At 56.5% G+C, this 24,176-nt stretch overlaps 7 protein-coding genes across 7 annotated transcripts; 4 read left to right on the top strand and 3 right to left on the bottom strand.

Annotated features, from left to right (window-relative positions):
* Window positions 1-1,160: 1,160 nt before the first annotated feature.
* Window positions 1,161-4,004, bottom strand: DPS1 (uncharacterized protein; the record flags this gene model as incomplete). Its single annotated transcript, XM_083193970.1, has 1 exon — window positions 1,161-4,004. One exon carries the CDS (start codon window positions 4,002-4,004, stop codon window positions 1,161-1,163), a length of 2,844 nt encoding a protein of 947 aa, XP_083050918.1.
* A 1,909-nt stretch (window positions 4,005-5,913) lies between these two features.
* On the top strand, window positions 5,914-7,071 carry ACO1O0_004530 (Alpha/Beta hydrolase protein; the record flags this gene model as incomplete). The annotated part of the gene is made up of 1 exon (XM_083193969.1): window positions 5,914-7,071. One exon carries the CDS (start codon window positions 5,914-5,916, stop codon window positions 7,069-7,071), a length of 1,158 nt encoding a protein of 385 aa, XP_083050917.1.
* A 1,307-nt stretch (window positions 7,072-8,378) lies between these two features.
* On the bottom strand, window positions 8,379-9,228 carry ACO1O0_004529 (glycolipid transfer protein domain-containing protein; the record flags this gene model as incomplete). Its single annotated transcript, XM_083193968.1, has 4 exons — window positions 8,379-8,673; window positions 8,766-8,884; window positions 8,956-9,014; window positions 9,081-9,228. 4 exons carry the CDS (start codon window positions 9,226-9,228, stop codon window positions 8,379-8,381), a joined length of 621 nt encoding a protein of 206 aa, XP_083050916.1.
* Window positions 9,229-10,461: 1,233 nt separating this feature from the next.
* Window positions 10,462-13,197, top strand: ACO1O0_004528 (uncharacterized protein; the record flags this gene model as incomplete). Its single annotated transcript, XM_083193967.1, has 4 exons — window positions 10,462-10,577; window positions 10,633-10,660; window positions 10,724-12,920; window positions 12,983-13,197. 4 exons carry the CDS (start codon window positions 10,462-10,464, stop codon window positions 13,195-13,197), a joined length of 2,556 nt encoding a protein of 851 aa, XP_083050915.1.
* Window positions 13,198-14,698: 1,501 nt separating this feature from the next.
* Window positions 14,699-17,906, top strand: BRO1 (BRO1-like domain-containing protein; the record flags this gene model as incomplete). The annotated part of the gene is made up of 4 exons (XM_083193966.1): window positions 14,699-14,976; window positions 15,039-15,468; window positions 15,534-16,685; window positions 16,740-17,906. 4 exons carry the CDS (start codon window positions 14,699-14,701, stop codon window positions 17,904-17,906), a joined length of 3,027 nt encoding a protein of 1,008 aa, XP_083050914.1.
* A 1,005-nt stretch (window positions 17,907-18,911) lies between these two features.
* ACO1O0_004526 (L-lactate dehydrogenase (cytochrome)) lies at window positions 18,912-20,621 on the top strand (the record flags this gene model as incomplete). Its single annotated transcript, XM_083193965.1, has 3 exons — window positions 18,912-18,977; window positions 19,221-19,496; window positions 19,551-20,621. 3 exons carry the CDS (start codon window positions 18,912-18,914, stop codon window positions 20,619-20,621), a joined length of 1,413 nt encoding a protein of 470 aa, XP_083050913.1.
* A 208-nt stretch (window positions 20,622-20,829) lies between these two features.
* ctf18 (uncharacterized protein) lies at window positions 20,830-23,879 on the bottom strand (the record flags this gene model as incomplete). The annotated part of the gene is made up of 2 exons (XM_083193964.1): window positions 20,830-21,265; window positions 21,346-23,879. 2 exons carry the CDS (start codon window positions 23,877-23,879, stop codon window positions 20,830-20,832), a joined length of 2,970 nt encoding a protein of 989 aa, XP_083050912.1.
* Between the last annotated feature and the right edge of the window lie 297 nt (window positions 23,880-24,176).

The following is a 24,176-nucleotide window of genomic DNA, read 5'->3' as shown; positions in this document are numbered from 1 at the left end:
TCTTCACCCAACCGAGACGAGTTGTGGGTAGTTGCCGGTTGGCAGAGCGGATCCAAAACCCTGTTTCATTTGCAGGACTTTCATAGGGCCTTTGGCGATAGCACAGTGGTCACAGAAGTGGATGCTTGTTAGTTTACTTGCATCTAGGTGGTGTTGATGGATAACATAGAGACCTTGGATGTCTCCAAACATAGGGAGCGCAACCGTACACGGGTCATGTTAACGATGATGGAGACGACTCAACGATTGTTCCTTCTCCGACAGAATCAGGTTTTCTGAAGGCCAGCCAAAGCGACTGGCTGCTAGGCTAGTGTCCGGAGTCCGGGGTATGGATCGGAGATACATATTTGCTGCGGTGGGCATAGAATTTTGGGCGGAGAGGACATTGAGCCCGCCGCCGTTGCAAGAGCAACACGCATTCTCGGCTGTTTTTTTTGCGCAGCGCCCTAGCAAGATACCCAAAATGGAATATTGATGCAACTGAGCCGGACTTCTTTGCTTGCTATATTGTGGGTTGACTGAGGATTCCTCAATATTCTAGGCAAGCTATCGACACACTTGTGTCTAGCCTAGTTTCCGCTTATTAGGATGGTGATTTGTATTGTTGAGCTGCTATTTATTATTGCTATGACTGTAAATGGTACTGACGCATGTGGCCATCCCCCAGGTCCAAATCTGCAATTCGAATGGGAGATTCATGATGAGCCATCACACCGCCGGGTCTAAACTCTCTCTCTGCATGGTTCACGAAAATCACTGCTTGGATTATAAGTATCTCTGCGTATAATCTATTGCGCTTAAACGTGGCTCTAAAACATTACAAATTAGGAGCCGTAAAGGGTATCAACGGACTCATTGCTTTAAGTCTTGGTTTAAAGAAGAACAACAACTCATTCCTCGTTACCAGGCACTCTGTCTCAATCAAGTCGGAATCTGATATCCAACCAACAGTATCCGTACCCTTCAACAACTCATAGAAACTAAGTGAACAAAAGGGATTTGGTATCTCGATGCACATTGTGCCTCCGTCGCGTATTCCCCCGTTATCTTTTTTGTACTGATCTGGCCGTCTCATTCATGATACGCTTGCGCGTGGGGTGACCGTCTTGCTCCAACTCTGCGGTCCTTTGTTGACCGAACGAAGCGTCGTAAGGATACGCTCAATCCTGGAAAAACTTGATGATTTGCTGCAGGTCTCGCAGACCAACACCGTGCTTCGGGTAGCAGATGTATACCTCCTCGCCCAGTGCGCCAAATTTGGAGCGGAAATCTGCCTTGCGTCGCAGACCGAGGTTCTCTACTATCGAATGGTACGTGCTAGCAAGGAAGCGCGCGCGAATTCCGTGCAGATGCTCGCCAGGTGTGAGCTTCTCCGACACGCCTACACCAAACGTCACCTGGCCCGTGACGCTGGCCAAGGCGTAATCGATGAGGACCTCGATGGCTCCGTTGACGGAGCCAGGGAAGTCGAGCGCCCACTTAACCTGCCACCCATAGCGGGGCGCCAGCTTATGCAGCACAACGAGTGACAGAACCTTGCCGTCCTTCTCGGCAGCGAAGTACCGACGATGCTCGGGATCGACCCAGGGGCGAACCTCGGTGAGATGGATCTGCTTGCCCTTGCGAGACGCTTTCCACTCCGCAATCTCAGGGTCGACGCGTCTGATGAAATCGGCGTCCAGTTTTACTTCGTGGACCTTGACCCCCTCGCGCTCCACCCTCCTAGCCTTGGGGCCGATATTGCTGCGATGCTTGTTGGTATCAACGCGCTGCTCCTCGGTACAGGACAAGGTGCGCCAACCGAGCTCATGCGCAAGGATGTGCTGCACCTCGTACGAGACCAGCATCCACATGGGAGTGAGGTGGAGCTCATTTGTGACGAACTTGACGAATGCTTGGCAAACTTCCTTGTATTGCTTTGGGTCACACAAGGGGTCGCCAGTTATCATGGCGAACTTTTCCTGCTTGACATATCCCACGGCCGCACCTGTTGGGTGTCGCCAAACTTCGAAGCGGTCGTCGAGCCAGGACGTATTCGAGGCGTCTCCGTAATTGGCAATGAGCTTCTCAATCGGCGGCATCGTGTCGTTAGGGTGGGGCTTGGTCGTGTCGGCCTCCGGGTGGGGCAGACCGGGGCGGCGCTCCGGAAGAGACTTGGGGTCGCGGTGGAAGAGCGACGCATAGCGAACATCACCCAGCTCTAGCATCCACGCCACGATTCGCTCTAGTCCAAGTCCAGCGCCGGCGTGGGGTGGTGCACCGAGCTCGAATGCAGTTAAGTAGTCCTCCATGCCATCCTCCGAAATGCCGTTGGCAAGCATGTTCGTTCGTAATTCGTCGAGGTCGTGAATGCGTTCGCCGCCAGAGCAGATCTCCTGGCCGCGAATGAAGATATCAAATGACCGTGTGCGGTTGCGATCTTCCGGGTCTTTATGGGTGTAGAAGGGGCGAGCATTGGCCGGGAATTTGTCGAGAACGTAGTAGTCGGTGTCATACTTTTCGCGGACCAGCTGACCCAGGCGAATCTCATTCGTGGTGGAGAGATCCTCGTCTTCGACGTCCCTGCCATCCTCGCGCAGCATCTGGAGGCCCTCTCGGAAGTCGAGGATGAGAGTCTGATCGAGCCATTTGAATTCCTTGCTCGGCCACCTCTGCTGCAGGATCTCAATTTCGGGGAGAGAGTAGACCGCCTGAAAAACGGCTTTAAGGAAGTCATCAATTACCCAGATGACCTCGTGATAGTCATGCTCGATGGCCATCTCAATATCGAGGCCTGTGTATTCGGTCAGGTGGCGATGGGTGTTGGAGTTCTCGGCGCGGAAAACGGGACCGATTTCGTAGACACGTCGGAAATCGGCCGAAATGGCCATCTGCTTGGCTAGCTGCGGGCTCTGGGCGAGGAATGCGTTGCGTCCGAAGTAATTAACCTTGAAGACGGCGGCCCCACTTTCGGTGGCCGCCGGCTGAAGTTTAGGTGTGTTAATCTCAACGAAACCCTTCGAGTCCATGGTTTCCCGGAACTTCCGGGCCACAAGTGAGCGAACCCTAAAAAGAACCTGATTGGATGGGTGGCGCAAATCGAGGATGCGCGATGACATGCGGTTGCGGAGCGACTCAGGGGGCCTGTAGTTACTGAATGGTGCATTGTGAGCAGCATTCACCAGGTGAATGCTCTCAATGTCAACCTCGACGCCAGCGTGCGAGGCAGAGCGGATAGGTTCGGGGGGTTCCTTGAGCGTCCCATGAACCTGCACTAGTGACTCGGGATTGAGCTTCTGCACCCATTTGATCATATCCATGTCGTTGCGGGACAGAACTCCCTGGATAGAATGTGTCTGGTCTCGAAGAAGGAGGAAGTCGAGGTTTTTGGAGAGAGGGCGCTGGGTGTGGATGCGAGCCCGGAAGTCAACCTCAGTGCCTATAGGTAGCCTGTCAAGCTGGGCGATGGTGTTGAGCTCGCCAGGGTGAACGGGTAGTTCACTGGAGTTGCCCGTGCGACCACTGTCCAAAGATGAGCGGGCGGACATGACGTCGAGGCTGGAGCGGGCGGAACCACGGGCGGAATTCCTCTGCAGCTCGACACCGCTGTCATTCATCCTGGCGAGAAGCTTGCGATGATCGGGAATTCCGATGTGCAAGTTGGGGGCACTGTTGCTTACGGTGTTGCCATGGGGGATACCGGCACTGATAGTAGATGTGCTGGCAGCAGTGCTGCTGGGAGCGTCGCTGGGTGCATTGCTAGGTGCATTGCTGTGGATGCTGCTGGCTGTATCGGCCGAGGCCGTAGTGATTGAGGTCCCCGTGTCCGATTCCATCTTGTGAACTGTTGGGGCGCTGCTCTTGGAGCTCTCCCCGGGGCGCTTTTTGAGGTCACCCGTCTCTGGGTGCTTCTGGGAGTATTGGTGGTGTCGCTCGGCGTCACTCTTGAGACTCTTGTTGGAGCCTCTGCTCTTAGAACGACGAACGCCAAAGGCGGAGGCCAGAATCTCGGACGCGCCCGGCATTTTGTGGGAAAGCTGCTGGCGTTTACCTATCGTTTGGTGGCGGGGTTCCTGATGGAAGCCAGCGCAAGCCAGCAGTCAAGCGACCTTGTATGTAGGTGCAGACAGGGGAACCGCCACCGAAGTGGGAAATGGGTTGTCAGGTCGAGACGAGAGATATTTTATTCCAGTGGAGAAATGGGCCGTCGGACAAGGGACGCAATGTAGGCGACGGTCGGAATGGTGTCGGAATGCTCGTAGAGCGGAGAAGGGTGTGGTTTAGGGCGTGGTGACGTACGAGGGAACGCACGGATGTTGGTGTAAGTCGAGGTCTTGAGTGGGTGTGCCCGGATCGCTAAATTACATCCTCCACGGGGGATGTGAAAAGATTGATGAGGGGGATGGAAATTGGAAGATGAAGTGGAAGAGTAGGAAGGGGAAGTGAGTAAGAGGGATGTCAGTTTGGTGGATCAAGTTGGTGCTGGAGTTGGTTATAAGGTTACACCATGTGGGTGCGTGGTGGGAGGGCAGGCGCAACTGGGGAGGACCGGAAGCAGTACTGAAGGGAGAGGCCGGAGCGTGGGCAGGTGCGACTCAGTTCCCGAACACGATTACATACTCAAAGGGCATCTGTCAGCACTATGGGCTGGGCCTCGGAGTTAGCAGAATTTGAATGCGGGAGCGTACGGGATAGACATGGGGCCACGAAGTACCAGCTCATGCACCACGGCCGGCTGCAGGACTCCGATGAGTCGTGACAAAGACGCCGAGTATCCGGCCTGGGTGTGGCGGTCGGGACAAAATTTTGCGTCATATGTCTGTTGTCTCTCTGGCCCCTTAGGCCCCTGTGGCCCCTGTGGCCCCTGTGTGGCTTGACAGCCAACAGCCTTCCCTCGCCATTGATTCACCTGGCAAATGCAACATACCTAGGCAGTGCCCTTGAATTTCATAGGATAGGTGCCGCCATGATGTAGTGGACATCGAAGATGCTGTTATGATCTGGTTGGTTCGGGCGCGTGAGAGGCCGGCTGGGCCACTTTTATTTCGGAGCAGGATGTCCGTTTAGCTCGGGTGCAGAGCTGCAACAGGCCCCTGGAGGCCCTGCCCAAGAGCGGCTAGATGCGATCATGCGGCCAGAGAATTTGACGTCAACCATCGAGCTACAAAGCTCTACTTTCTGAATTCTGATTGTTCCAGCGTTTCCTTGATCGCCCTTTGATCGGGTGTTGGGTGCGAAGTACGTAGTACGGGCTGCCGCCTTTGGCAACGTCATTTCCCCAGCGCTTGGGGTTTGCTAGCACTCCCGCCAAGATGCCGCCCTATGACTAGCACTTTCCTTGGGTGCTTTATATTATTACTGAGCAAGATTAGCAGGAATCTGACGTAGGTACGGATACTGCAGTGGGGTGTAGGTGATTTCGCATGTCCTCTCATCGCATTCACAATCTTGTCCTCTTCTGCAGCATTTTGAAGCATCTGTCAGTTCTAGGCCCTCGGTCTTTGCAACCCCCTCTTACTAATTCCCCCCCTGCTACCTTTCTTTCTCTTCTCTCCATCCATTGGTGCCGTCCTACCCGCATCAGCCCATCACCACCATCAGCAAGAAGCTTTTGCTTGCAGCCACATTACTCGTTGATGTTCGCCAGTGGCGCAGGTTTCAGTGGCTGGTCATTTTCCTTCGTTAGAAGTCACCTGCCCACTCCCGTCCTCACCTCAAGCTACCGCGAGGCTGTTGGCTAATTGGCGTTTTTTCTTAATCTTGCCCGCCACGCCAACGCTTACTTTCACGTTGCACACGGTGTCTGCTCACCCACCTATATTCCCAGCTTTATTTACCTGAGGCGCCAAGCCCAGGCACTGACACAGCGCTGAGGCGCTCTCTGCTGCTCACCGCAGCGGCCACTGGTCTTGGAGTCCCCGACTCATACAACATATGGATCCTTTGGTCCCGGAGCTCGGTGCTCCTACGGACTGCAGCAGGCCCACCGTGCCGGAGCCCCCGGGCTACGACAATCCCCTGGAGTCCAGCTCCCGGTGGTATCTCAACGCCCGAGCGCAAGTCATTCGCTACGCTGCCAGCGTCGGCTTCAGCATCGCCAATCGCACCGAGCCTCCCGCCCCCCAGCCTACGCGCGAATTCTGGGTCGACTCTACTCTCTCGCAATGCCCCGGGCCCCAGAAGATCAAGGTTGAGGCGTGGGTCCCGCCCAAGCCCGCCGTCACTCCCCGTGTTGCCGTCATCAACTATCACGGTGGCGGGTGGATCCTCGGCCAGGGAACCGATGATGCACGCTGGGCTGGCGCCGTCATGGCATCGCTGGACGCCGTCGTCTTCACCGTCAACTACCGCTTGGCCCCCAGCTACCCGTTCCCGACACCTGTTGAGGATTGCGTCGACGCTGTCTGCCATATTGTACGCCAGGCCGCAGAGTTTGGCATTGACCCCGACAAAATCATTCTTTCGGGCTTCTCTGCAGGCGCTACCAATACCCTTGCATCGTGGATCGTTCTGCAGGACCCTTCGCGCTTCGGGTACGAGCTACCTTTTGGTTCCCTGAAGATCACCGGCCTTGTGCTCTTCTACCCCGTCCTCGACTGGACCATCACGCGACCCGAGAAGCGCCAAACATGCGTTCGCCCGGATCTGACCTTACCCCCGGGCCTCACCGACCTCATTGATGCTTCCTACATCCACCCGCCCATCCCTAGAGAGAAGCGGACGGACCCTCGGCTCTCTCCAGGGTTGATGCCTGACGATTTGCTGAACAAGCTGCCGCCGGTTCATATGTGTCTCTGTGAGCACGACATGCTGCTGGCCGAGGGCATGCGTTTTGCCAAGCGGCTGGAAACGGCTGGGAAAGAGTTTGGGTGCCGCGTTGTGGCCGGAGAAAGGCATGGTTGGGACAATCCTCCTCCCATGACCCCCAAGGAAAGCGTTTACACCGAGTACGGCGAGGCCACCCAGGCAATGGCTGGCTGGCTCGGCACCAACGGCGATACCGACGAAGCATCAGTTCTCTCCATGAAGACCAAACGTCCCACGCTCAAGCGACCTAGATATCTGGCCTTCCGATCTAGAACCACAAGATGAGAGGGTAGACTTAGAAGATCCCGCTAGGGGAGCTTTTTGGCTCTTTTTTTTTTTTTTTTTTTGCGATAGACTTACTCTAATGCGTTTTCTAGGGACTAGCCCAGGCGTTCTGGGCGCAGCGTGATTGACTGCATATTGCCTTTTTTTGCTAGCGCGCGGAGAGATGATAGTTAATAGACAGACAGTAGACTTGTAAAGTTGTACGAAGTACGGAGTATTACTACTAGGTACTACTTGAGCCTTGAGATGGAGGTGCATGGTGCATAGTGATTGACAGACTCCGCCGACGCGCATAGCATAGATCATCGACACCATCGGATCCAGTTGCCCGCTCGGGCCCCGAGAAGCCGAGTCCAGTCCTCTGCCACACCCATCACTTCGGTATGACAATGAGTCATACTCGTATGAAGCCATCGTGACCTCCTTCCAACAGCAAGTTATCAGCCGAGGCCTAGGGTTAGCGGTCCACGGGACGAACCGGGAGGAATAACATACGATGTGCCAAATGTGTGGACACATCTGAGCTTCTTTCTCTCCGAGTCCGACACCCCGAGCCCGGCGGACGGCCCCACTCCTCCTCCCACTTGGGTTGCACCACCTCCGCTCGTTCCGCCTGTGCCGCTTTCTGGGTTTCTCTGCAGCTGACTGTCGGGTTCCCACGGGGTCGCCGATGCTTGTTACATCACGCTGTTTTTGGGATTTTTCACTTGGTGTTTTTTTTTTGTCTATGCCGCGTTTTACGCCGGAGCGAAGATGACGAGATTGTTTTCCTATGAGAGATGCCGGAGGGGTTCTTGCACTCGTGCGCACTAACCAACTAGTTCTCCATTCTCCAGTTGTTTTCAACCCTGCGGTATGCATGCTTGGAGCACAGTTGACTCGAATGACTACTGATGTGTATTGAAGGCTGGCGTTCTCGGTTCGCAAGTATCATGTCGTCAACAGCCTCGTCCGTAGGGTACTTTTGGACCGTAATGCTAATGTAAAACCATAGGTGTACTAGTCGCCACCCCTCGTTAAACCTCGCTAAAAGTAGTGGCTCGATCCCGCTTACATCTAGCAATAAGATGAAGCGACTGCTAATGATTTTGGGATCATTCAAGTCTAGCCGAAAACTTTGTCTTGTCCTAGGGTCTCTTACCATATGCCACTGAGCTGCGTACGAGTCGCCAGCACTACTAGGAGACGACAGGGTCAATTTCGCTTCAATGTGTGCATATGTATTTCAACCATCAAGACTGCCATTTTACATTGTAGCTTTCTAAACCATGTTTCCAATGCTCGCTTCACTTGCTCCGATCGGCTTTTTACCACTTGGCCTCCTTGCTGGTGACGAACCCCTTGAGAATGGCGACAACCTTCTCCAGGCCCGCGAGGTAGACGCGCATCTCGGCGTTGACCTTGGCGGGATCGTCGCCGAGCTTGCTGTAGAAGTCCTTGCGGTACGGGCAGGCGCTCATGGCGGCGCTGAAGACGGGCTTGACGAGGAAGCTGTGGTGGGGCTTGAGGGTGTTGCCGTAGGCGGCGCGGAACGAGTCGGCGAGCTCCTCGGAGTCCTTGGCCACGTTGGAGCTCAGGGCGGTGCAGGTGAAGTCGAGGCCACTGTGTCGGTTGCAATCGTGGTTAGCTTCCAACGAGCTAACTGCGGGGGGCGGGGGTTTCAAATGGGAGGATAGAGAGAGGGGGAAACGTACCGGACCAGCCAGAGGAGACCCTCGGTGGCGGTGTGCTTCTTGGTGGCCAGCTCGTTCTTGACGAGGTCCTGAATGGTGGCAGACTCGCCAGGAGCAGCCAGCTGACGTTCGCGGAGCTTCTGTAGATGGGGAGGCGGGCACTGGTCAGGGCGGCTCTCGTTCAACGGGTTGGGCAGCTGGCATAACGGACCTTGATGTTGCCCAGCATGTCGTTCTTGACGGGGGAGAAGGCTACACTGCCGAGGACATCTAGCAAATCCCACCTGGTTAGGAGTCTGGGTCGTGTAGTAGGGTGGGTGGATGGGGGTCACTCACCAAAGATGGTGGTCAGGGCCTCGGCGGCCTCGAGGAACTCGGTGGTGGAGATGGCATTGCCCTTGTCGGCGTCGATGGGGACGTCGGCAAAGGTGCGCTTGAAGGTCTCGACGATGGTGCCGCCGGGGGGGATCGCGGGGCCAGACATGATGGATTTGGCGGTGGTTGAAGATTTGTGTGAGGTGTTGAGATGGCGGTCAAAGAGAGCTTGTTGACGATGGTGGGGACTAAACAGGAGAGACGTTACAACTTACGATTAGTCCCCGCCCCCTTAACTCTAAGGCACACCACAACTTCTTAAGGGTAGCACCATCCACAGTGGCTTCAGTTGAGGGGTAGAGGGCAAGAGGGGTCAAGCTCAGGTGGAGGAAGGGGCTACAGTGCGGAATTCCCTTATCTACGTGTTAAGATCTCGATAACACCGTCTGCACACTGTACATGCGTGAGCAAGGTTGGAGCGGGGAGTTGTTAGGTTCCTGTCCTAGCGATGATATGGGCGTTAGCTGAGGGAGGATGCAATTGAAATATCTCCGATCGAAACAAGTTGATGAAATGACCCGTTAAGAGAACAGAGGAACTGCCGAGATCTCATTAACCATAGAAAATAGGTGAGCAGCATCGATCTTGCTGGTCGGAAAGTCGGCGGAGGCCGTTGACGTCATGCCTCGACCGCCAGCTGCAAATCACCAGGGATCAACTCCCTTGGGCCAGGTTCACGCCAGGTTCACGCCAGGTTCGAGGTCAACGCCTGAATCTGGCGATCCCCAAGGCTGCGATTCTCCCGATGCTCGGGTGCCAACGGTTGCCGTGCAGCCGGCTGGGCCTTGGGTCATCGTCGGGGTTTTCAGCCCTTCCCACCCTGCAGAAATAAACCCATGACGCGGCCTGCCATCGATAGTTGGGGGCTTAACTGGCGTTAACTGGCCATGTCAGAAGTCAGACGGACACGGGTTGATATGGGCACAAGAATCTAAACTCTCGGCGCTCCATCCTTCCCCGCTCTCCCAAGCTTCCAAGTTTTTGTTTGCGGCGGTGCAACGGTTTTGAGATGATGGTGTAGCTCCCTAGAGGCTTGGCTGTGCCTATGTCATAGCTCATCACCCGCTTAAATCTAACGCTCTCTCCTACACCCCCCTCAGACGCGTATTCGCTTTGACCGGTGTCACATAATAGTTTATAATTACGTATCGCCTCCGCCCCGTACTGTTGTTCTGTCCCTACCGTCTTTGTTTGTCTGTCGCTTCAGGCTTGCTTACCTTTGACATTGGCTACTCATCAGCAACCCACCAAGATACCCGATACCCGGCCAGTTGCCGTTAGCGCGAGCTCAGCGCAGCGTATACCTGACTAGCACTGTTGACCGTTGGCTATTAGTAGCATCATGTCTCAGTCTCATGAAGGGGAGGGGCGCTCGGGCAGTCGCCTCATGGACGGCCTTCGGGAAAAGCTTCAGAGCACCAAACTCCATGACGCCAAGATCGCTCTCCACCACAAAAGGTTTGCCCTGCCGCGCACCTCCTTGGATGTCAATTTACTTACGCGCCGTGTCTAGAAACCAGATTGGAAAGCTGGGAAACCTGGTAAGCCCACAGGCGCATTCTAACCGTCCATACAAGACAGCGTCTGATATCCGCTGTGTGTAGTTCAACGCGAACCATCGCCATGATGAAGAACATGAGCAGCGGTGCGATGAGAAGCGAACCAAGATTTGCGACTCCAACCGCTTCCAGTCGTACTTCCCCGAGCGCGAAGGCAACCTTATCAAATGGTATGTCGACGGCCGCGACTACTTCTGGGCCGTCTCCGTCGCCCTCGAGCAGGCCAAGGAGTCCATTTACATTGCCGACTGGTGGCTATCTCCAGAGCTCTTCCTGCGCCGCCCGCCCTACCATCAGCAAGAGTACAGGCTGGACCAGCTCCTCAAGAGAAAGGCCGAGGCTGGTGTCCAGATCTTCGTTTGCGTGTACAAAGAGGTCGAGGCTGCCCTGACCTGCAACTCGCTGCACACTAAGCACGCCCTCCAGGCGCTCTGCCCCGAGGGCACCCCCGGCCATGGAAACATCCGCGTCATGCGCCACCCGGACCACAACCCCTTCGAAAACGCTGCCGATTCGACGATGTACTGGGCCCACCATGAGAAGTTCATTGTCATCGATTATGCCATGGCCTTCATCGGCGGCCTGGACCTTTGCTTCGGGCGCTGGGACGCCCAGCACCACCCACTGTCCGATGTTCACCCCGAGGGTGTCAAGGAGGAGATCTGGCCGGGCCAGGACTTCAATAACAACCGTGTCATGGACTTCCAGAAGGTTGAGGACTGGCAGGAGAACGAGCTGAGCAAGGCAGACTACGGCCGGATGCCCTGGCACGACGTTGCTATGGGTGTCATTGGACCCTGCGTGTATGACATTGCCGAGCACTTTGTTCTACGGTGGAATTTTGTCAAACGTGACAAGTACAAGCGCGATGATCGGTACGACTGGATCATGCTCGAGGGCCGTCTGGGCGAGGACGAGGACTTGGTGGGTGTTCAGCGGCCCAAGCACCCCGTTGGCGAGTATATTCAACATCCCCTTTCGCCACTGAGCACCAAGAATCTGGACAATAGGGGTACTGTGCGCGCGCAGATTGTGCGCTCTAGCGCCGACTGGTCCAGCGGCATCCTGACGGACCATTCCATCCAAAATGCCTACTGTGAGGTTATCCGGAACGCGAAGCACTACGTGTATATCGAGAACCAGTTCTTCATCACCGCCACGGGAGATGGACAGTCTCCCATCCACAACACCATTGGGGCGGCCATGGTCGACGCCGTTGTCCGCGCGGCCAAGGAGGACCGTAAGTTCAGGATCATCATTCTGATTCCCGCCGTCCCTGGATTTGCTGGCGATCTCCGGGACAATGCTGCTGCAGGGACCAGAGCCATTATGGACTATCAGTACAAGTCCATCTGCCGCGGAAAGAACTCCATCTTTGAGATGATCAAGGCACAGGATGTCGATCCGACAAAATACTTATTCTTCTTCAATCTTAGGTCTTATGACCGGCTGAACAAGACGCCTGCCATCACTGAGGCGGAGAAGAAGACGGGCATCAGCTACCAGCAGGTCCAGCGCGCTGAAGCTGAGGAGCTCATGGCCGAGGGCATCCACGGGACGCTTGACCCGAATGACGAGGAGCGCGACGAGCATATGGGTAGACTGAGCCAGCAAAAGTCTAGGGAAAAAGACGCGTCGATCCAAAATGCAATGGAGGCTAAGAAGATATTCGAAAAGGCCATGCCCAACACAGAGGTTGATACCGTAGCTTCGGTTGCCCGCTATGCTATGGCCGGCCAGGGGTCAATTAAGGAAGAGAAGTGGGATGAGAATGACCCGGAGAGCGAGGTACAGAACTGGATCCAGGAGGAGCTGTACATTCATGGAAAGCTCCTCATCGCGGATGACCGCGTCGTCATCTGCGGCTCGAGCAACCTCAACGATCGCAGCCAGCTCGGAGACCACGACAGCGAGCTCAGCATTGTCATGGAGGATACGAGGAAGATCCAGAGCACCATGGGCGGGGAATTATTTGAGGCTGGATACCATGCGGCGACTTTGCGCCGATACCTCTGGCGGGAGCACCTTGGTCTACTCCCGCCACAATCCCTGAGCGCGGAGGACGACATCAACGCACTGCCGCCCAATGTCAATCCCGAGAATGACATCCACGACAAGGACAGCACCTGGAAGTTTGTTGAGGACCCGCTGAACGATGAGCTGTGGGATATGTGGACCGGACAGGCCGACAAGAACACCATGCTCTTCCGGCACCTCTTCCATGCGGATCCCGACGACCACAGTAGGCCCCTCCTGTACCCAAATCCCACCCATTCCGATGTGAAACTGACGTACCATCTTTAGTCAAAACCTTTGATGATTATGATCGCTACCTACCCCCGCGAGGCGTCAAGCCGGGGCATATTTTTGACCAGTTCATCCCGCCAGAGGATATCCGCGAGAAGCTTGATCAGATTAAGGGGCATCTGGTGTGGTTCCCGTTGAAGTTCCTGAAAGACGCTGAGATGGCTGAGCGGGGCCTCCAGGTCAATTCATTGACGGAGAGTGTGTATACCTGATGGAAGACCGGCAATGGGGAATGTCGGGTTGTCGGCTGGCGTTGGGCGCATTGGTTGGGAGGATATCCTTGTTTAATCGTTAGGCTGGGGCATTATGCAACCCTCGTCCCATGGTGGTTTGATTCTTGCCTTGACTCACAACCTCACCCGCTTGCCGTGAACCCGTGAACTCACAAAGCGTCTCTGATCATCTGAAGTTCGCCCTGGTGGCAGAAGCTAACAGCAACCAATGCAACAAAGCATGGTGACGCCGGGGCAAGCGCCGACCAATAGGGTCACTGAGGAGGAGTTTGAGCAGCTCATCACATGCATAAGTTCCAGCGGAGGTGCCTTAGATTGGTGTTGAAGGCGTCTCGGGCTGTATGCTCTGGCGCGTCGCGGTTGATACTTGGCAACAGGATAGGTCTGGCAATATCACCGTGATAGCATCCCCATCTTCATCCTCAGCGGCCCAGGTGTATCCGTAAGCTGTGGGAAGACTGTGTAGCGGGTGTGACGGGGCGCAGGCCAGACCAATTCCGTGGCGACGACCATAACTGATCTGGGGGCATTGTCTCCTCCAATGGGCTGACGCCCTGGCGAGGCCTAGGCTCGGGAGTTGATTACTACTATTAGTCGATGGGAACTGGGAGGCAAAGGGCGCAAGGGCTGCGTGTGGGTGTTGGAAGTGGAGTTAATAGGATAAGCAATAATATGGGGGGGAAGCTTGGAAGGGAAGCTTGCAGTGGAATTGGAAATGTGAAGTTTGGGGTGGCAGACACAGCCCCAGAGCCACTGATACCTAGGTACTTGTGGCAACCGCCGGCGGCTACGAGTACAGGGAGGAGCGCCCGACTACCAGTAATACGCTCCTTGGTAGTATATGCGGCTTTGGGCCGTAACCTTTGCAATTGGAAACCAACAGAATTTTATTGCTAGATATTATGCAGTCTCCCATCTCTAATAGTATAACCCGTGTCCTTGCACAATCTAAACTGCTGAAGCCGTAGCCTGGCCTAGTTGCGTCATACTCCCGCGTCACCGCCATCCCCACGAAGCTCCTTGGGCCCGGCGCTTCGTATCCCAGTTGCCCAGTTGCCCAGCTGCCACCCCGCTTCTCACCAATTCTCGGGTCTCGACTGCTTCATCTCTCCTCGCCCAACCTCGACCTGTGGAACGCGAAAACACTTGTCATCTCCGAGGCCAGATTAACGGCAGCCTCGAAACCATCTCCTGCCGCATCCTGGCGCCGGTAGAGCGGCACCCATCGCCCCGATTCGCCAGCCTCGATCCCTACACCATCTCACCCCACGCCTCGCAACGTCTGGCCGCATAACAGGCGACCTCCCGACACCGGCGCGACCCTTCTCATCTGCCAGCTGCGCGACGTGAACCGCCTCATCCGCCCCGAGCCCTTCCGATACTCCCGTTCCGTCGCCGTCTGCTTGCTTTCGCCCGGCCTTCCCCCGTCTATGCTGCCCGCTGCCCGCGTCGACCATCGTCGTCGGGCTCGTCGCACAAGATGGCCCATTCACCGATGATCTCGGTGCCCCTCAAGGCCACCAACGAGATCGACTGGGTGGCGCCCTTGAAGGCCTATATTCGTGATACCTATGGCGACGACCCCGAGCGCTATGCCGAGGAGTGCGCCACTCTCAACCGCCTCCGCCAGGATATGCGCGGGGCTGGTAAGGAGAGCACCTCAGGCCGGGATATGCTCTATCGATACTACGGTCAGCTCGAGCTCCTCGATCTGCGGTTCCCCGTCGACGAGAAGCACATCAAGATCTCCTTCACATGGTGCGCATGTACCACTTGGATCATCCATGCACGTAGCTGTTGCTGACCTACCCCTTCTCTAGGTTCGATGCATTCACCCATAAACCGACATCGCAGTATAGTCTGGCTTTCGAGAAGGCATCCATCATCTTCAACATCTCCGCCGTCCTCTCCTGCCATGCTGCCTTCCAGAATCGATCCGACGAGTCGGCCCTCAAGACTGCCTACCACTCTTTCCAGGCCTCGGCGGGCATGTTTACCTACATCAACGAGAATTTCCTCCATGCGCCGTCTTCAGATCTAAGCAGAGAGACAGTCAAGAGCCTCATCAATATTATGCTCGCACAGGCCCAGGAGATATTCCTGGAGAAGCAGGTTGCCGACAAGAAGAAGGTTGGGCTGTTGGGAAAGCTCGCTGCGCAAGCTGGATATCTCTACGGTCAGGCACTGGAGGGTGTCCAAGAAAACGTTACTAAGGGTATCTTTGACAAGACTTGGTTGACTTTTGTTCAGGTATGCAAGCAAGCTGGGCGCCGTCGTCGGGTACGATGTCATGGGACGTAACTAACAAGAACTAGATAAAAACCAATCTGCTCAACTCCATCGCACAGTACTACCAATCTATAGCGGACGACGAGGCCGGCCAATACGGTATTTCTGTGGCGAGACTCCAGGTCGCTGAGAGCCTGGCCAAGGAGGCGGATAGGCAGGCCAGGAACTTTCCCAGCTCGCCGCCACCGAGCACCAACCTCAGTGCTGAGACCTCTGGTTTGTTGCAGGGTCTCATCCGGAGGCACCGCTCGACAGTTGAGGAAAAGCTGGTGGAATCACTGAAGGACAACGACTACATTTACCACCACACCGTGCCCGCCGAGGCTAGCCTTGAACCGCTCGCTAAGCTCCCGGCCGCAAAGCCTATCCCCGTTAACGACCTGTATGCTGGGCAAGATATTCAACGAATTACGGGCCCCGATCTGTTTGCCAAGATTGTACCCATGGCTGTCACAGAGTCGGCAAGTCTGTACGATGAGGAGAAGGCTAAACTTGTACGGGCAGAGACGGAGAAGGTGGACACGGCCAACGGCGAGATGGCTGCCAGCCTGGACTATCTCAGGCTCCCTGGGGCACTCCAGGTTCTGAAGGGCGGTTTCGACCAGGACATTCTTCCCGACGAGGATTTCCGCCAGTGGTGCGACGACGTGGCGAACCACGAGAACCCGGCGGCTATTTTCGATATTCTGCAGTCGGATAAAGAAGCTGTTGTGGGAACACTAGACCGATGCTCGAAGCAGCTCGACATGGAGGAGAGTGTCTGCGAGAAGATGCGGTCAAAGTATGAGAGCGAATGGACCCAGCAGCCAAGCTCGGGACTTACGACAACATTGCGGGGCGACATTCGCAGCTACCGGCAAGCTTTGGAGGAGGCCATGCGCAGCGATAGCCAGCTCGCAACGAAGCTGCGGCAGAACGAGGCCGAGTTTGAAGAGATGCGCACCGCCGCTCAGGATGGGGAGGTGGATCGACTGTTTCAGAGGGCCGTGGCGCAGGCCCGGGGGAGGAGTAGCAACGCGACGAGTCCAGCTGGAATCGAGCCAAACCTCCTTGACGCGGACTTTGAAGAGGGTGGAATGAGTGTGATGGATCAGATCGCCAAGGTCGAGGATATCCTGAAGAAGCTGAACCTAGTCAAGAGGGAACGGAATCAAGTACTCAAAGACCTCAAGGAGAAGGTACGGACGCATATTGCTTCAACCCCGGCTGGTTGCAGTTATTAACGAGAACAGGTTCACAACGACGATATATCGCAAATCCTCATTCTCAACAAGAAATCAATATCCAACTATGAAAACCAGCTGTTCCAGCAGGAATTGGAAAAGTTCCGACCTCACCAGAACCGGCTCCTTCAGGCCAACCACAAACAGTCGGCCCTTATGAAGGAGCTTACCGCGACATTCAATGCTCTGCTACAGGACAAGCGGGTGCGCTCTGAACAGAGCAAGTACGAGGCCATCCAGAAGCAGCGATCAGGCGTCATAAACAGGTACAAGCGGGCATACCAGGAGTTCCTCGACCTAGTAGCTGGGCTTCATAGCGCCAAGAACTGGTATGGAGAAATGAGAGAGACGGTCGGAAGCTTAGACAAGAATGTCGAGTCGTTTGTCAACAATCGGAGATCGGAGGGAGCTCAGCTTCTCAACCAAATCGAGGAGTCCCGGTCGTCGAATAAGTCGGCTCAGGCCGAGCTGGAAAGGGAGCGACTGCGTGATCTGATGGATCGCATGTCGATGGAACAGCAACCCAAGTCGCCTCCCCGGCCTAGCTCGGGACGACCAACACCGGCACCTCTGTTCCAACCAGGCCAGGCGCCTCGATACCAGCAGGCAAACTACCAAGGGCAACACCAGATGCCTACCTCGCCGCCGGCCAACCAAGCCAGCATGGTTCAGCAACCGTACCGCGGATACGGAAGTCCGCCACCAACACAGACTTACGGCCAGGGCCCTCCCAACACCTACGGGCAGCAGCCATATAACCCGAGCCAGTACGGGCGAACGCCGGGACCGACATCACCGCCACCTAATCAGACATCGTTTGGGATGAACGCCATGAGGGGCCCAGCCTCGCCACCACCGAACCAGACGTCGTTTGGACAGAGCCATAACCAAGCTCGCCAGAGCTTCGGGGGCTACGGACATCAGCAGGCGTCTCAACAGACACCCACCGGGTACGTACCGGCCGGCTTTGTGCCGCCTCCCCCACCGCCCGGGCCCCCGCCTCTGGGGCCGCAGCAGACGATCCATTATGGGCAGCAACAGCAGCCGGGGCCACACCAGCCGCAATATCCGCAACAGCCGCAACAGCAGGGATATGGGCAGCCGAGTGCGCATCCACAGTCGGCGCAGTCGCCGAACCCTCACGACCCGTGGGCCGGTCTCAACGCATGGAAATGAGCCAGTGGTGCGGCATGTGAGAGCGATGTGGCATTATTGGAAAAAGAGGCGTTCGTGGGATGGTTGGGAGGAGGAGGAAAAGCGGGGAGGGAGATGATGAGATGGCAAGTCTCTACTCCTACTACTTCCTATTACTAGGTACAATGTATGTATGTATGTATGTATGTATGTAGTAGTAGCAAGCGAAGGGGGAATTCATGGCCATGTCTAATTATGCGTGTCAGTACGGATGTGTGCAGAGTACTCCGTATGTATGTTTGTATGTATGCCTGACTGGGGTTCGAAGGCTACGCGTATCCAGACCCAAGGTCGGGGCCTCGGAGCCGACGGCTACAGGTGAAGGGAGACGTCTGATTGCAATTGTCGGGTGCCGACTGGCTGGCTGCCCGACTCCGGGCGCAAGAACGACGGTCCACGGTCCACCGGATGTTCACCCACGCAGGCAATTGACCCGATTGCCCGACGGTACGAACGTACCTACGACGTAGTAGCATAGGTACCTAGAGCCACTGTCCACTGTAGTAGCATGGAGGCTGGAGGCTGGAGGTGGGCGGCTCCGGGGTTGCGGGTGTTGCGGGGATTGGGATTGGGATTGGGGAGGCCCCAGATAAAGTTGGGGCCTGGAATTGGAGGTGAGTGAGGAAAGGATGCAACGTCATTGGAGGCATTGCAGCCCCCTCCAAGTCCAGAGTTGCAACTGCGCTCGGTTGCAGCTTCCATGGTGTGCATGTGGACCAGGTCCAAGTGTCTCCAGTGTGACAGTGTCTCCAGTCGTCTCCGGATAAAAACCGATGGTCGGCTAGTCCCCGTCTCCATCATCGACGAAGCTTCTATTATTTCTTTCCTCGCTCCCGTCTCAATTCCGCCTCTCATATCCGGACATCTAGACACCAATTCGCCCAACCGCAGAATCCCCCGCTCGCCCACCGACGCCTAGAATACCCAGGAGTTCACTGCCTCCTACCAACCACCGACCAACTCGGGTCAAGAGACCGGCAAGCCACCATGGCCCTCAAGGGGAGCGACGTCGCGGCGCACAACGACGCCAAGTCGTGCTGGGTCATTGTCCACGTAAGGATGCGCCTCCGTGGACCGCGAATTCCACTGGCTAACCAGCTGTCCAGGGCAAAGCATATGATGTGACAGAATTCCTGCCTGGTCAGACCCTCCGTGCCCTCCATACAACACACAGTTGGGGCCCGATCCTAACGGACAGCGTTTAGAGCACCCGGGAGGCCAGAAGATCATCTTGAAGTATGCTGTGAGTTTGCCCCTGTCCCAAGACTCCAGGTACATCTATTCTGACCCCCGCAGGGCAAAGATGCCACAGAAGAGTTCGAGCCCATCCACCCGCCCGACACCCTGGACAAGTACCTCGACAAGTCAAAGCATATGGGCCCTGTCGACATGGACACCGTCGCCCAGGAGGTCCACCAGGAGGACCCCGAGGAAGTTGAGCGCCTAGAACGCGTTGCCCAGAGGCCCCTGCTGTCGCAATGCTACAACCTGCACGACTTTGAGGCCGTGGCGCGGAGGGTCATGAAGCGGACCGCCTGGGGATACTACTCGAGTGCTGCTGACGATGAGATTGTGCGTCCCACCTAGCATGTTGAGTACGTGAGATGTGCTTGCTGACGTTCCCAGACGATGCGAGAGAACCACAGCGCCTTCCACCGCATCTGGTTCCGCCCGCAGATCCTCGTCGACGTTGAGAAGGTCGACTTCTCCACCACCATGCTCGGCTCCAAGTGCTCCATCCCCTTCTACATCACCGCCACCGCACTGGGTAAGCTCGGCAACCCCGAGGGCGAGGTCGTCCTCACCCGCGCCGCCCACAAGCACGACGTCATCCAGATGATCCCCACCCTCGCCTCGTGCTCCTTTGACGAGATCGTCGACGCCAAGCAAGGCGATCAGGTCCAGTGGCTCCAGCTCTACGTCAACAAGGACCGCGACATCACCAAGCGCATCGTCGAGCACGCCGAGAAGCGCGGCTGCAAGGGCCTCTTCATCACCGTCGACGCCCCGCAGCTCGGCCGCCGCGAGAAGGACATGCGCTCCAAGTTCACAGACCCGGGCTCCAACGTCCAGTCCGGCCAGGACACGGACAACAGCCAGGGCGCCGCCCGCGCCATCTCTAGTTTCATCGACCCCAGCCTCAGCTGGGCTGACATCCCCTGGTTCCAGAGCATCACCAAGATGCCCATCATCCTGAAGGGCGTTCAGCGTGTCGAGGATGTGCTCAAGGCCGTCGAATTCGGCGTCCAGGGCGTCGTCCTCTCTAACCACGGCGGCCGCCAGCTCGACTTTGCCCGCTCCGGCGTCGAGGTCCTGGCCGAGACTATGCCCGTCCTGCGCGAGCGCGGCCTCGACCGTAAGATCGAGATTTTTGTCGATGGCGGCGTCCGCCGCGCCACCGACATCCTAAAGTGCCTCTGCCTCGGCGCCACTGGCGTCGGCATCGGCCGCCCCTTCCTCTACGCAATGAGCGCCTACGGCCAGGACGGCGTCGAGCGCGCGTTCCAGCTGCTCAAGGACGAGATGGAGATGAACATGCGCCTCATTGGCTGCACAAAGATCGAGGACCTGCACCCGGGCCTGCTCGACACCCGGGCCCTGTTCACGCACTCCAACTCGACGCCCATTGACCACCTGTCATCGAGCGTGTATGATCCGTTGGCCGTGCCGGCCCAGAGACCCAAGTCCAAGCTGTGATTGATTTGAGCGTATGATGGTATGTTTTTTTTTTAGGATTTAAAGGGCCATAGATGTATAGATACGGCAGTGCTATTTTCATGTTGGATATATCATAAATCAAGGATTTGGAAACAGCGTATACCTACTCCGATTGCAATGCAGCTCTAAAATCCAAGTCGTGGCCTCATCCATCCTTTGCTTCGCTCACCCCCTCGAAGGTCGAAAATCACAGCCCCTTGAGAAACTCCTCCAGGGACATGGGTTTCCTCACGGCATTATTCAACCCTTCGTGATATGTCACCCAGACCTTGTGCTCCTCCCGCTTGGCTCTCCTCTCGGCGCTGTTACTGTCCAGCTCCGACAGCGGCCGGGCTTCGATCACGCGCCCGAAGAAGTCCCGCTTCACCAGGGTAGCCGTCTTGGCACCTTCGACGATACTCTGCAGGTTCTCCTTGTTATTGAAGGTCAGTGAGGAGCTGGGTGCATCAGCTGCCGCTGCCGACCCGCCTTCTCGGAAGCGGGCCTGACGGGCCTTGGCCTCGCGCTGAGCGAGCGTGCGCTGCAGCTCCTGGTCGAGGACCTGGCGGACGGCGTAGCGCGTTGGTGCTTGCGAAGAGAGGAGGGATGCTGCTGTCTCAAAAGTGGACAGTGCGTCGAGGTCTCTGCACGAGGAATTAGCATACGACCTATTATATAGATGTATGGGTGAAAAAAAGAGGGAAGGAAGGGGATCTGGACGTACGGTTCCATGCGGTAAACAAACTGCGGCCCACGACTGGCGAGCGAGTCACTCTCAATCTTGCCCTTGTGCAGGGCGATGCCCACCTCGGCGAGCACCTCGGCCGCGCGCCTCACCATGGCCTTCTCGCTCTCCTTGCGCACCGCAGCTGTGGACCCCCCCTGGCTGCCGCCCACCACGACGGGCTTGACGTCCGGCGACACCATGCGCGTCAGATAGGGCAGGAGCTCGGAAGACACATCCTCGACACTGCGGAACGAGCGCGTCAGCGTGGGCGTGAGCTGGGCCTGGATGGCCTGCAGCTGGGCGCGGTTCTGCTTCTCGGCCTCGTACGCCTGGTAGTCTGCTCGCGGGCCCGAGAAGGGCAGGGGCGGCGTGTCGGCCTCGCCGTCAGCGTCGGCATTTCGGTGTTTGTTGTAGTCCATGTCGTGGTACTTCTTGGGCGAGGCGAACAGATGGTGGCAGGCCAGGACCGGTTGGCTCAGGTAGGGGGCGAGCTCCCACTCCTGGCTGGTGTATAGCCTCGATTGGCACGAGTCGTGGAAGTGTAGCCAGTCGTAGGCCTGGTTAGGTTTGGTCAGGTAGCAGTCGTCGTTGAAGTCGCGGTTGGGGTACTCGGCAAAAACCTCGGTCAGGACGTGGCTGATCTCGCCGCTCGTATCGACCATCTCTCTAAGACGCTCCATGGCATGCTTCTTCTGCTGCTCCCCGAAGCCGAGCTCAGCCTTGGGCTGCTCGTGTTTGTTCTTTGTTGTCTCGGAGACATTCATGGCCTGCTTGGGAAACCCGCCTCCTTCTTGGAACAAGCGGCTGACAATATCCCTGACGTTGCCGCGCCCAATACCACGCGCCCCGGCCGCACCGTTGGATAGATCATGCAGGACATTCTGTTCGATCCATTGCCGAGTTAGGCGCTCGTTGGCACCTAAGTTGGATGCTCTGAAACGACCAGCCACCCACTCGCCCACAACCATGACACCTCGCAAGTCGCCTTCGACGGTGCTCCCTAAGCCCCTTTTCGCATCTGCGCCACTCGACATGCCCCACGCTGCCTCGCAGAGCTTCCGGGCGGCGTCCTTGTCGCATGGAATGGCCTCCTTATCAAACACAGCCTTGAGGCGACCGACAACAGCGTCGATAGATGGCCGCCCGACATGAATAATCTCGGCCAGGTTCGATTGCCGCAATGGTCGCAGCGAGGGATGATACACATCGTTGCAGATGAGGATGAGAGGGCGCATAAGGCGGAAATCGTCCCCCTTTTTCTTCTTGCGGCCGGTAGTAGCAGATGAACTAGTAGCCCCCGACGTTGCGTTCCTTTGGTCCAATAGGACGAGATCGATGAGGGCTTTCACGAATCCTCCCTCACCAGAACCACCAGAGCCTGCCACAACGCCATCCACCTCGTCCACCACAACACAGACTGGTTTAGCTGGCTTCCGCGGCGCATCCCCGTCCCTCCGATTGCTGACAGTCTTCACCGTCTCGGTACCAAGGCTGGTGCGAATACGGTTCTTGACGACATCACGACTGCGGTCGTCACTGGCGTTGACCTCCATCACCTCATATCCAGCCTGCTTTGCACATACGTGCGCCAATGTCGTCTTCCCCAGCCCAGGTGGCCCAGTGAGCATCAGTATCTTGCGGTGCGGCTTCTCCTCCTCGGGCTCCTTCCGCGCCATACCAGGCCGCTTGGCGATCACTGGCTTCGACTTTACTGCGCCTGGAAAGACGAGTGTGTCCCACCGCTTCAGCCATCGTAGTACGACTCTGTTGGTGCTGTCATCTCCACAGAGATCTAGAAAGTTTCGTGCCCGGTATTTCTCTGTCCAGAGCAGGTGCTTCTTTGACTTCTTCCCCGTAGCTGGTGCGGTTTCCACGGACTGCAACGGAAGTCTACCAGAAGCCTCCTCCTCTGGCCGCTTCGCCGCAATCTCCTTTGATGCCGCGTCTATGAGGTTGTGGATGTCAATGCCGTAGTAGCTCCTCTGGGCCCGTCCCTCTTTTGTCTTGGATCGTGAGGCGACCATCGACTCATAAGAGACGGCGGTGGCAGTCTTGCGCTCTTTGATGGTCGAAATTTTGCCATTGCATGTGCCGACGCTATAGCTTGAAGGGGCAAGAGAGCTCAACAGAGATGTAGAAAACAATGGTCGCTGAGTTGACCACGCTGGGACCGAGCTCTGTGGATTGCCCCGACCCGAAGTACCATTTAGACCCGAGTCTACGGCTTCTAGATGAGTCTTCTCTCGCGCATCATTCGCCTCTGGACCAGTCTCTTGCTTGTCGGACGTATGGGAGTTCTCTTCGTTCTCTTTGGGATGCTCTAGCATACGTCTCTTGGGAGACGGTTCGGCATCAGGGCGCGCATCCTTGTGGCCTATTTCCTCTTCATCGTCTTCGTCATCGTCGTCGTCGACAAAGGGCGCAGATATTCGGGGCTTCGGCCTTGCAGAACCGTCATCGTGTGGCCTGTCCCGCTTCGTGACCGGGGATGAGCCCTGAGGGAGGCTCGCCGTTGATGAGAATGTGAGCATGATCCGAATAATTGCGACAAGGCCTTAGATAAAATAAGAGCCAATACCCGCGCCTCCAAAAAATAGCTAGAATCACCGAGAAATATCAATGTGGAGATGGACACCAGGTGTTGCTGGTGCTCTCCCACATGACCTGCAACTCGTTCGCGACGCGCTTTGGTCGCTTAAAGTGGCAGTGGGACGCGTCGAGCGGGAGATCCACCTGCATGTTCCCAATTGGGCAATTCCAAAATCGGCGGATGTGGTCACCTCGGATGTGGAACAAAGGTATTTCCGGCCTCAACGCCCAAAAATTTG

This window comes from Amphichorda felina (assembly GCF_050947745.1).
Source record: "Amphichorda felina strain 45539 chromosome Unknown scaffold_4, whole genome shotgun sequence".
Taxonomy (NCBI): Eukaryota; Fungi; Ascomycota; class Sordariomycetes; order Hypocreales; family Bionectriaceae; genus Amphichorda; species Amphichorda felina.
This window is presented reverse-complemented; position numbering and strand designations above follow the sequence as displayed.